This window comes from Hydra viridissima, unplaced genomic scaffold (genome assembly GCF_058129835.1).
Source record: "Hydra viridissima isolate aposymbiotic clone 2 unplaced genomic scaffold, HvirCarnegie_v1 scaffold_6, whole genome shotgun sequence".
In the NCBI taxonomy this organism is placed as follows: Eukaryota; Metazoa; Cnidaria; class Hydrozoa; order Anthoathecata; family Hydridae; genus Hydra; species Hydra viridissima.
Window position 1 is genome coordinate 5408335 of NW_028324305.1, and position 12956 is coordinate 5421290.

The following is a 12956-nucleotide window of genomic DNA, read 5'->3' on the forward strand; positions in this document are numbered from 1 at the left end:
TGTCCCCAAAATTTTTACTTGAATTAACTGTAATTGATATGAATTTGACTTAAAATGGTAAATTTGGTTCATAAATTTATAAATAGTCAAATTAATTGCAGATATAATATCCGTTGAGCATGTTAAAAACGACAACAAAAAAAAACAAAACAAAACAACATAAAATCAACACTATTCCATCTTGGGAAACATATTGCTTCATCTTAGGAGCCCAGTTTCCTTAGAACAGTTCATTTGCGTTTTTATAAAACGCAGCGAATGATTCTTAGGCAGTTACTGGTTACAACTCAGCTGTACAACGTCAAAACACAGTATCTGTATTTTTCATAATTGGATATGAAAATGATTTTGTAAAGTACGTTGGGCCGCCAACTTAACTTCATACTTATCACTTGAAACCTCATACTATGAAGCTTCAAGTGATAAGTATGAAGTTAAGGAGGCAGCCCAACGTACTTTACAAAATCATTTTCATATCCAATTATAAAAAATACAGATACTGTGTTTTGACGTTGTACAGCTGAACTGTTTAATGAATTTTTTAATTCGATAATAAATTGTTGGCAAGATTGGTTTACGTATGTGCACTTAATTGCTAATTGTTCGCAATCGCAAACATAGTCAGTCCTGCTAGTAACTGCTCCACGTAATTCTGGCGACTAGTTTAGAATAAAAAACTGGCTATAAATATAATTTTAATAGAAATAAAAAAAACACTATAAAATTTTGATATCCAGTGTCTAAAATCCAGCACTAAAATGAATTTAAAAAGTTCTTTTATATAAATTCACGAAGCAGGCTTCTTTTTTTGATGAATTTTTTTGAAAATTTCTCTAAATTTATTATCAGGAAACATCTCTTCGATCAAAGCTTCGAAGCAGACGTAAAACAATCGTTTATTTAGATTGGAATGTTGAAACATGTCAAACACTCTAAAAAAAAAAAAAAAAAAAAAAAAAATGTCTTTTTATAATAAAATTCAAATAAAAACTAAAACCGCCAAATAGAAAAAAAGCCAACCTGGTGGTACCATCACGAATCGCTTCAGATCCAAGAAATCGCCGGAGTTCGTCTAAGATTAAAAAAACGCCATTATGAAGATTTTTAAGAAAAAGAAAACTAAATAAATGTAAGCGAATAAATCAAGTAGATTTAAAAAAAAAAAAAAAAAAAAAAGGGCAGAGCAAGAACAAAATCTCGCACCAGGGATGCTACCCAGCATCTTGGCCTTTGTTACCATTCTCATTTTCCTCTTAGTGTCCAAGTCTCTTTCAGGTGTAGCTTCAGCCAGCGTGCCGCCCGGCCAATACGCATCCCTAAATAGAACAACATTAATGGAAAAAAACGCCCCGTGTATAAAAAAAATTCCGAAATAGATGTTTTTCGTACCTGAACTGCTTCAAATATTCAGCAATTTGTTGCGAGTTTGTTGCGAAATCCACGTATTCAACAATTTTTCTTTAAAAAATATATTCGTTTACTTAACAACTTGATGAATACTAGATACATAAACATGCGATGATTATTACCACAACTTACCTGTTAATTCGATCCCCAAACGTTGCTTTGATTATTTGTCGTAAAATTGCTACAATGCGCCTGCGCAACCACTGGTTTCTAAACAAAGAAACGTACTCGAATGAACATTCAGTCAAGGTCATTTTTACATACCATATCAACATTATTTTTCAATTGTTTTTTTTTGTAAGGAAACTTTATCTAATTTGAATAATAAAATTCTTTTTTTAATGAAAATCATTCGATTAAAAACAAATGTTAAAAAACGTTAAGCAAACTTGAGCGTTTTTTTTTTTTGTAAGCATTCGTTGCATTTATTATTATTTTGTTTCAAAAATGATTTGCTTTTCAGATAATTTGTTGCCAAATCAGTTTACCTTTCTTTCAAATCAAACACTTCGTCCATCAACAGTAACAAAATTCTCAAAGGAATATTATCAACAACCTACAGAACAATGGAATAATTAAAACAACAACCTACAGAACAATGGAATAATTAAAACAACAACCTACAGAACAATGGAATAATTAAAACAACAACCTACAGAACAATGGAATAATTAAAACAACAACCTACAGAACAATGGAATAATTAAAACAACAACCTACAGAACAATGGAATAATTAAAACAACAACCTACAGAACAATGGAATAATTAAAACAACAACCTACAGAACAATGGAATAATTAAAACAACAAAATAACATGACAGGTCGGACAAAACAACAAAATAACATGACAGGTCGGACGGATGCACCTTACAAAAAAATGTTACCTCACTATCTATTGCATCGGACAGTTTTCCGACATTCGTATCTTTCTCCATATTCTAAGAAGAAAAAGTATAACTTGGGGTCAGAATTATTGTGACAAATAAAGAGAACGATCTGAAAAAGTATGAAACCAACAATAAGATGCACACCGCCGCTGAGTTATTTTTTTTAATGGTACGAAAGTCAGTTTTCAATTTGACAACTCTAGAAACGTTGGAGAGTGAACTCTGAATGGGATTAACAATGTGATCAATCTAAAAAAAAAAATCTGTAGTAATTTACAAAGACCAACTTTGGTAAATAATTTTATACAGTTATAATTAGAAAAACATTTTATACAATTATCATTAAATGAAAAATAATTCGTTAGAACAAATAAATTAAACCTTTCTGGCCATTGCTGACTTTCCTGGGTAGTATTCTCCTTGTTCAAGAAAACCGGCAACCAACTCAAACAAACCGGGGTTCTCTGACAGCAGAGTTGTTTCAAGTAATGGCTAAAAACAAGCGTCTAATTAAAACTTTCAAAGTAATTTAAACGCAAACTGCGGCAAATAATATGAAAAAAACAATTTTGCATTTTGCTCCATATAAAAACCTCTTACCTGTAAATAATTTTCAAGGGCATTCTTTCTTTTATCAATGAAATCTTGGTCCATATTACCGAACGTTTTTTTCTCAGGTAAGTGCAGCCAATGCAGTGATTCGTACTAGAAAAAGAAAATTTATAATATTAAAGTATAAAGTAAAAGTAATTATAAAAGAATATACTAACAGTCTAAAATAAAACTACAAACTGTCACCTTTTCTCTAATCTGCATATGAAAATCGTGAAAATCCGAGTAACGCCGTATCACAGTCCAGTTTCTAGACCCTTCGCTTGTAGTCCGACAAACATGAATGGTGTATATTGCGTAGGATTTGCTGCCATTATTTATTATGTCTAAAATAAACGGCTCTTTTTCATTCTTCTTTTTTTTAATTCCACTTTTTGTAAGAAAGAAATCAAAATTACCAAAAAAAGGAACATAGACAGGTAAAAAAAATTAAATATTTTACTTTGCTCCTGCATTTTTGGGGATTACCATCACCCATAAGAGCTGCTTTCCCCAATTATTATCACATTTTGGAATTAGAAATTATTAACCAAGAATTCAATAATTTATGTGCTGAGTAAAAATGAGAACCTCTCTTAAGGATAGCAAAAAAAACTTACTAGCTTGACCTATAAGAGCAGAAAATCTCAAGTCATTGTCTGGCGTCCATGGTTGCACCAGAGAGGACTCTTCGTGAGATAACTTTGAACGCTAATTATTACAAATAAAAAAGAAAATATATTAAAATGTTTTAGTAAATTCAACCAGAATTAAGGTAAACTTTATCAACTACATACAGTAGACATAGAAGACATTGACCTGGGTCGATCATCTAAAATATACAAAAAATAATATAAAAAATTTTCATTTCATAATATAATAATCAAATTAAAATAAACACATTTTATTTTAAATTCATAATTAAATAGATTTCATTTAATTTATTGATTCAAAACCATATGTTGTATAACAGTTCCGTAGTGTAGTGGTTATCACGTTCGCCTAACACGCGAAAGGTCCCCGGTTCAAGCCCGGGCGGAACTAAACTTTTATTTCAACAACAAAAAAGAACTATTTGTATATAATTAAAACAAATCTTTATCTTTTAAGTAAAATACTCGTTAATGAAAGACAGTCATAGTCTTCAGTTAGAAATCTTAACTATTCCGAATTTAAAAATAACTCGAAAGTCAAGATTTAGATTTCATGAATTGAACAGAAAAAACTTTACTGAAACAAAAAAATATTATTTAATCGTACATAAACAAATTTCCGGTTCATCTTAAGTAATCGCAAGTTTTTTTAATTCCATTTTTGAACCTTTATATATCACTATACTTAGATTTCAAATTCAGGTTATTCTCATATTATTTTTTAACAAATTTTTTTTTTTTTAATTTTTTTTAAAGTTTTAGGGCAAGACCAATTTAATTCGGTGCTTTTCATTTCTGAATTATTAGATAAAATAATTATAAGACAAGTATTTATAAAACATAATCCAATATTTTTAGGGGATAAGGAAAAGAAGACCTCCTGGTACGGTCCAATCATTTCGAAAGGCATCAATATTTAACTCAATGTTGCTAAAATATGCTTTATTGGCCATTTTGGAAGTTGAATTGTATTTATATTCAATATATTTAATTTTACAGAAGTATTTTTAGCATCGTGGCGACTAAATAAACACTCAGCATTAATAACATACGTGTGCCCTAAAAAATATTTATTTAAATTGATTAACAAATTAATCAATTTCATCCGTGTTTTTCTTTAAAATTTTTAGAGGCCTTAAAATTGTTACTTCACTTTTTGTCTCAAAGCCCTGAATATATCTTTGCATTAATGATCACTGCAACTATAATATCTATGGTAACGATCACCAAAGCTACTACTTTTACGTTAACGATCGGTGCACTAACGATCAAGACTACGATTACTGACATTAAAGTCGGTCAGATCTCTAAGTGCCGAATCAAATTGGTCTCCTCAAAAAGGGTTGTAAAGAAAGATGCTTCACCTGTCGGATGAAAAGACTGATCATCTTCTAAAAAAAAAAGTTCCAAGTAAACAAATAAGAAGCGCACAAATACATGCCAACAACAACAACAACAAATGCATAAAATAATTATTTGAATAAAAAAATTTTCATACCAGATTTGTTTAGCAAATCCAACTCATACAAACACCTGGAATTAAAGAAAAAGAAGATAGAACTTGATAAATTCACATTCGAATAAATTTATTTATATTCAGCCAATCAAACAACATTTCTTTTTTACAAAGCATAAATTTGGATCTTTCGTTTTCATGTGTCAAAAAAATATATTTAGAATTCGCTTGCATTAATAATAATAAAAGCAGAATTGAAAAGTTCTCTTACTTCACATAAGCTGTGCTGTTTAAAAACGTTCCATAATACTTTTGACTGGCTAGAATCTTGTAAACCTACGTCCGTAGATAATCGCAAATATATTCTTTTTACCAAGAAATCATTATACACCATTTATCAATAACTAATGTACATAATTGACAATGCTCAATAACGTATAATAAATGTAAAGCTAATCTTCAGCTTACATTCGTATTTCGCTAAAACAATAAAATTCATACAGCCATATGTGCGTTGTCAAAATAGGCTCCACTTGGTTCGTTACTTTTAATATCTTTAAAAATCTTTCGGACTAGTTGATCATCGAGTACAATTCGAGGACTCGCCTGAGAATTGCAGAAATGCCAGTTATTTAATGTTCAATTTTTAAATTGAAGATAAAAACAATCAGATCTTAAAAAATGATAACTTATCAATTCACCCTCTGAGAAAGGTATTCCTCATAAATATTAAGAGCAGCTTGTCGAAGCTGTTCAAAATTCTCAGATGAAGGCTGTAACAAAAAACAAAAACAAAATAAAAAAAAAGTTTTTAATTGAAAGAATGATAAAAACAAATATTATTTTTACTTAAAAAAATTAAAAATTATACCACAGCAAGTTTTTTATTGTGGGCTTTTGTTGTCTCCTCAGCAAGAATGCACAGCTGTTGAATGGCTGTTGCACGGAAGCCCTAATAAGTTCTTAACATAGAAATATACTGCGAAGCATCAAAAAATGATGAAGTAGTTGACAAAAACGAACGATAGAATATAAATTCAACCAACTCGAGTTACATAAAATTACAGAAAAAGTTATGGTTACTATTAAGGGGAACCGAAAGTTAAAAAAAACAACAATAATTTACGTTTATATATATATACCATGTATTTTTAAACTCAATTTCACATAAATATTTATTAAATACAGTGTTATAAAATCAAATTCGTTTACTAAAAAAGAACTTGCCTCAATAGTTAAATGGAAGAATACATAATGTTCCGCGTTGTATGTACCCATGAATTCTAAAATAAATTTCTAACATATCATATGCCTTTTATATTTTGTCAGAGTTCTATTAAAGTGTGATCTGAAAATATCGAAATACATCGAAAGTTTTTTTAAACGTAAAAAATCAAAAAAATACCAATAAAATAAGATAATGCTGTATTATCTTCAAAAATTTCTTTAAGCGATAACTTGGGCAGATTTTGAGTCGAAGGGAACATTTCCATAAGGTCTTGCTCGGGATCTTCCTGTAAATCAAATCATTTTCAGCAAATTTTCACTTAAAAAAATTAAAGTAAACTATGTAGAATATTGTAAGCAGAAAAGACACTTTGTATTGATCTTTGTTCTAGTTCTTATCATTAAAAGTTAACTTTTTATATGATTAAAGGCGCTGTAAAGAGCATTATTAAATTTCCCATTTTGAGGCAAGCTGGTTATAACTTAAAAAACTTTTTTAACAATACTAAAGTAAGTGTAGCTTCTTCTGCTCGACCATTCTTTAAACGCTTTATTGTAGTCACACAGAGTTTGCGAACATACATCAAACTATTGAGCTGCTGTTTTACACTCATCTCTGAATCGTTTGATTCTATATATAAAAACTATATTGAAACTTGGTAGAGAGCATTTGTAAAAAAAAAAAAAAAAAAAAAAAAAAAGTAAGTATTAATCATCTGCAAAACTTCAACAGTCAAATCTTAATATAGTTTTCTTACCAAGAACATGTGAATCTTGAGAACGAAGCTTTGCTATTTCTAAATCTACTTTCTTTTTTGTCTCTTCTATATCATCAACATCAGTACTGTATCTAAATAAAATCAGGTAGGTTTTAAAAAAATTGGATAAACGCTCATCATGATGGCATTTCAAAATACTTATAAAGCCCTTGATTGCTGAATTAAATTGATATCTTCTATCTGCTTTAATATTGAATTGACTGACTATAGCTGACTATATTATTATTATTATTATTAATGACTTGCTTGCCTAATTGTTACTTGCTTACCTAATTGTTGTCAAAAAAGCCTCAACAGTAAAAGTAGTATCTTTATTGCACTAAAATAAAAATTTTTTAAAAATAATTAGTCATAAATCCACTTGTTAAAAGACTATTAAAAGTAAAATTATCTAAATACAGATTAAATTTTTAGATATAAACACAAACATCTTAAGCTATACATCGATATATACAATAAGAAAATAAATATTTAAAAAAAAAGCGATATAAAAACTTTAAAAAGATATATAAATATATATCTGAAATACCATCCATGATATATTTTGGTTTACATAATCTGGATCACACACCATTTTAATGGTAGGCAAAAATACACTTGTAGCTATAATTTCAAGCAGAAAAGATCGAACAAGTTTGTCTTGAAACTGCTCTGGTGGCAGTAGCAGATAAAGAAGCAATTCAGTAACATCTTGCAAATACTTCTGCTCAACTTCATCATCAAGACATACTGGCTGCCTACTGACTCCTTCAACTTCCGCTTCAACAGCAAAAAACATTTCTTCAAGATCAATTTCAGCTTGAGCTTGTGTTTCTTCTTTTGATAAACTACTCACTAAAGATAAAAAACAAAACCTGTGATTTATAAAAAAAAAACCTGTGATTTATAAACAGCCTGCAAAATAATTTATCCTCTAGGAGCTTACACTGTTTCACATTGAAGTTTAATTGTATAAAAGATTTGAAATAAGATCAAATCTCAGAACTTAAGAGAGTCTTATTGTTGCTCTACCCTGCACATATTGGTTTTTAAGTCTGATTTATAAAAACTTCTTTACCATATTTTAAAGTTTTTGCTTAAAAATATTTTTTTTAACAGTCAATTTTGTTGCTAAATAATAAAATTAAAAAAACAATATTAAAAAAAAAAGAAAAAAATATAATTTAAAAACCATTATTTTTTCTCTCAAGCCGTTCTTTAGTTATTCGAAAAATACGCAAATGTGTGGCAAAAATATCAACCAAGCGGGTAGTCAGAAATGGCACCCATTGTACCTCTTTTGACCTAAACGTCAGGCAAAAATAGTTCAATAGAAAAAAATAGTATTATAACGATACTATCTTTTAAAACAACTTTTAATTAATTGTTTTTGGCAGAATTATACCACTAGATTATTAATTTTACTCATTCTGAGAATAAGATTATGATGACAAACAATATATTCTTATACTATTTATTTAGATTACGTTATTATTCATCATTATAGTCAATAGGAAACTGAGAATCAGGTCTTTAGATTTTATAAATGTCTATTTCACAATTTTATTCACTCAAATTTTTAATTTACAACTTAAAAACACAAATTAAAAGATATTTTTCACCTTGATGAAAACAAAATAATTATGTGCTGAATAGTTTGGCGCAATTCATACAAAAATCTTTCATCATCTGTTATTGATAAATACCAATTATGTATGTAATCCCGTAAAAAAAATTGCAGTATCTAAAAGATTTGGAGGATACTTTACATGAAGATGATAACTACAAACTTTATACTAAGCTTGAAGATTAATGAGGTACATTAACAAATCATATAACAACCTCTTGAATGACATCATCTATACAGCTAGAACCTGTCATCCGTTTATCATATTTGTAGCCATGTGGAGCTTCATTGATTTTTTTGAAGATGGCAGGTATACCGCAAAATTTATCTTCAAATGCTAGTAACTCTATATCATCTGATAATAGGATATCCTGTGATCTCTTAATGTTCCATTTGCCAATGACTACAATGAATCTAAAAGTTAACCACACATATAAAAAATGACTACAATGAATCTAAAAATTAACCACATATATAAACAATTTAGATTAAAAACTACAGCACATACTTTAAAATAAGAGCTCTTTATTTACATTTATACATATAAAGCTCTTATTTTAAAAACTATTTTGAAAATAAACTTTAAGCTAATAAAAATATTTTTTTAAAAATAATTCTATGATTTATCAGGTTCAACTGATTAGTCTAGTGAAAAATAAATACGGATGAAATAAATATGGATTATCATATACTATAAATAGCTAATTAATCACTTTGATTTCTTACCCAGCAATAAAGAGCAGAACATATATAACTGAAAACAGAGCACCAATCACTCCAAATGTAACAAAATACAAGAAAAATGCTAATAAAATCCACAACAGGTTTGAAGGCAAAACAATCTAAAATTATATATATATATATACATATACATATATATATATATATATATATATATATATATATATATATATATATATATATATATATATATATATATATATATATATATATATATATATATATATATATATATATATATATATATATTTACAGTAATACTCAAATTAATATACAAAATATAAAAAATTTAGTATGATCATAAAGTCATCTAAGAAACCATTACCTGTACATTCTTTGTAGAACTATTTATTGTCTCTACCATATTATTGTTTATTTATTATTGTTTGTTTAAGGATATATACTGTCATGTGTGTGCATAAAAATACCATTCTGAAAAAAAGTGAACTAATTACAATAACCATGAAAAAATAATGACATAATAAAAAAAAAAAGATTAAAACTTAAAGAGTTTGATGTTGCAATACTCAGGGTTCATGAATCAAAGCAGATTAATAAAATACTTCTTCAAACAAGAATCGGATGTAACAAACATTATTATAAATGTGTTATCATAATTATCATAATTATATTTACTAAAAATATTTGTGATGGCTGATAAAAGCATTATTAAATGAGTTTCTTTGAACTTCTTGCAAAGAAAAACGACTTTTTTTTATGATTTCACAAACTTTTCTAAAAAATTTAAAAACTTTTTGAATAAAAAAAGTATACTTTAGATCAAATAACATTAAGTTCAAACAGTTACATGCTAAATAATAGTTTTGAGGAGTGGTATAAAAAAACAGTATATAGTGAAAATTATAACACCAGTATATAACAAAAGTAAAACAATTTATAAAATAAACACATAAATTTAAAATCAGTTAAAAAAAAAATAAAAAAAACAAACAAAACAATTAAAAATATATATTTAAAAAAAAAATCTTTTTATTTTTTTATTTAAAACAATCAACTTCAAAATTATTTAGTATTAAATTATCAAATATTTTTAACTATTTATAAACATTTAATTTTTAACCAAAAACCTCTGTTACATTAATACCTTGAAAACTAATTGCATTATTAACAGCTTTGCTATTCAAAAGTCGGAACTGAATAGCGGAGAATACTGCAATAATGGATAAAATAAATGCCATCACTGACTGCCATGGTCGACTTCCAGGCTTTTGCTCATTTAAGAACTGCATCAACTTATCCCAATTCTGCTCTTGATGGGAATTTCGCAATCTGCTTATCTGGCGCACTAATCGATTCCACAAATAATCAACGCTTACATTACCAATAACTAGTATGGGAATAAGAAAGCAAGAGAAAAGGAAAACCAATCGTTCGTATCGAAACAATGGCATTTTCTCAGTTGCAACAATCCAGACGTGAACTTCAAGTAGAGTTGAAACTATTGCAAATACAACATTCATTGACATCCAGCCAGATGTAAATTCTCGAAAGATATGGAAGGTATCAAATGTTGCAGCTAGTCTCAAACGACACAAATCGACATTAGATATATAAAAGTTGCTAAACTTACAAACTAACCGAACCTCTTTTTCAAAACTTTTTCGCAGTAAATAAGCTACATAACTAATCCCACTAAAGTTGAAAATTCCTACCATAATTGTAAAATACTCCAGTGGGGTAAAATAAGTCACAGTCCATCCATATGCATATAAATCCTGTGTGACTCTGCTGCATTGAATAGTTATAAAAAACAAGCTTCCAAAAAATAATGCATACCCAGCCGTACGTGTTTTTCTCATATTTATCCAACGTAAACGCTGAACTATGAACACTGGACATACTGCTGAAGCCCAAACTCCTGGGGCAAAGGCGTGAAAAGTTGTAAAAAAATTACACACTACCACAATCAATGTAGGAATACTTAACAATGCTTTTATGCATATAGATGAAAGCACCTCTACAATGTCACTACTATTTTGTTTATAATGAATTAGGTCAACAATAATCAGAGTTATTGTAGCAGTGATAATTAAAACCAGCCAAATACTTGAGAGTAAAAAACTTCCTGGATGATTTAGACGCTTGGCTCCAATAGTTTCATCAGTGATAAATTTAATATTTCCTAAAAAGATGTTAAAGTTAAACATATTTTAACTGATTTTCACAATTAAATAATTCAAAATCTCTTTAAGATACAAATTTCATAACATAAAAATAATCATAATATTTCATAATCTTAAAAACAATAAGTAAAAATCTACAGTTGCAACAAGAGCAAAAGCCAATATAATAACTTCTTCTCTTAATAAATAATGAGGAGATTAATATTTAAAAACTCCATACAATTTTTCATTTGTATTAAATTACCAGTTTGGTTTCTTGTAAATAAGTGGCAAAATACTTTTAATATAAAAAAGTTTCAATATAGAAATCAATAATTTTAACATACCATCATGATCCCAAAGAAAACTTTCACAAACTTCACAGTGGTACAATTTGAACGAACCAGATGAAGTAAAATCTTCATGGCCAATACCTTTACATTTTGAACATCTACGAACAGTCACAAATGGGCCTGGAATACATGTAAAAAGTTATTTACAATTATATTTTATAATTATAATATAATTAAAATATAATTATATACTGAATGATAAAAATTAGATATTTAAATAAACTTATCCCAAAAAAAAAAAAAATGCATAAAATTTAACTCATAATATAAGCCAAAAGTTGTCAATAGTATTGCAATATTCCAATATCTTCTATTGTAACTATGAATATATTGTGTGAGAACAGACTTTCAATAACAGATTTTCTCAAATGTGCAAGCATTAAAGTAAAATTTGGTCAAGACTGAGCAGTGAATGCCTTGAATAGCATAAGCTTTAAGATTAGGAGTAGTAAAAGTATATTTGGACAAATATCCAGAGTAAATTAAAGACTCATTGACTTCTATACTGTGTAAGTCTTCCTTCAGAATATAAACTTTCTTAATTTGCTGAAATAACTTAATACATACATTTAAAGTTATCTTATAAAAAATATAATCTTAAAATGAAATACATACCACTATGATATAAGCCTAATGATTTAAGATAAAACCATAGCAAAAAGGGCCATTGCTGTTTCTCATTCTGAGGGTTCAATTTATTGTTATCTTCAAAGTCATCCGGTAATGTATTGACATTTTCTTGCAACATTGTATTCTTAACAATTTTTCAATATTTAAAAATATTTTTCAATTATATCTATGACCTAAAATAATCAAACTTTTATTCTTTAAATTTTATTTTTTAAGAAAATTTAACACTCTAAATTTTTTAATTTTTAATCTACAAAAAAATATTAAGAAAAAAAAAGGTATTTAAAATATTAAATATTATTTGATTAAAGGTTGATACCTCAGTAATAATTTAAAATGATTTCATGGACAATATAAAACAGCCTTCACAATCTGCTTTTAATTTATATTTATACCAAAAAATAATTATGCTTTCCCATTTGCAATAGAGTGGAGAATGAAAACAATTTAAGGTCCAGTAATGCCTATGATCAATTTTTATGCTATTTTCTCCAAATTTT

General features: G+C 27.8%; 2 protein-coding genes and 1 non-coding gene across 4 annotated transcripts; 1 reads left to right on the plus strand and 2 right to left on the minus strand.

Annotated features, from left to right (window-relative positions):
* Positions 1–678: 678 nt before the first annotated feature.
* On the minus strand, positions 679–9801 carry LOC145189675 (sorting nexin-13-like). 2 transcript variants are annotated; one of them, XR_016453785.1, is made up of 30 exons: positions 9676–9801; positions 9336–9451; positions 8825–9023; positions 8605–8726; positions 8175–8287; positions 7533–7837; positions 7273–7322; positions 6983–7074; positions 6731–6855; positions 6403–6511; positions 6225–6280; positions 5869–5949; positions 5699–5770; positions 5499–5603; positions 5269–5333; positions 5040–5074; positions 4808–4932; positions 3686–3720; positions 3509–3599; positions 3096–3235; positions 2898–3002; positions 2679–2789; positions 2442–2546; positions 2295–2348; positions 1896–1963; positions 1540–1617; positions 1390–1458; positions 1204–1316; positions 1021–1072; positions 679–932 (listed from the first exon to the last, which is right to left on the minus strand). XR_016453785.1 is itself a non-coding variant. In XM_090091880.1 (30 exons), exons 1-30 carry the CDS (start codon positions 9712–9714, stop codon positions 788–790), a joined length of 2877 nt encoding a protein of 958 aa, XP_089948006.1. In that variant the 5' UTR covers positions 9715–9801; the 3' UTR covers positions 679–787. The 2 variants fall into 2 exon arrangements, 1 of the variants encoding a protein (XP_089948006.1); XM_090091880.1 differs by having other exon boundaries at positions 4906–4932.
* Positions 3860–3932, plus strand: Trnav-aac (transfer RNA valine (anticodon AAC)). Its single transcript has one exon. It is a non-coding gene; the product is annotated as a tRNA-Val (tRNA).
* A 561-nt stretch (positions 9802–10362) lies between the features above and the next one.
* On the minus strand, positions 10363–12665 carry LOC145190408 (uncharacterized). The gene is made up of 3 exons (XM_080067259.2): positions 12442–12665; positions 11821–11946; positions 10363–11493 (listed from the first exon to the last, which is right to left on the minus strand). The coding sequence occupies exons 1-3, from the start codon at positions 12572–12574 to the stop codon at positions 10427–10429; spliced, it is 1326 nt and encodes a 441-aa protein (XP_079923385.2). The 5' UTR covers positions 12575–12665; the 3' UTR covers positions 10363–10426.
* Between the last annotated feature and the right edge of the window lie 291 nt (positions 12666–12956).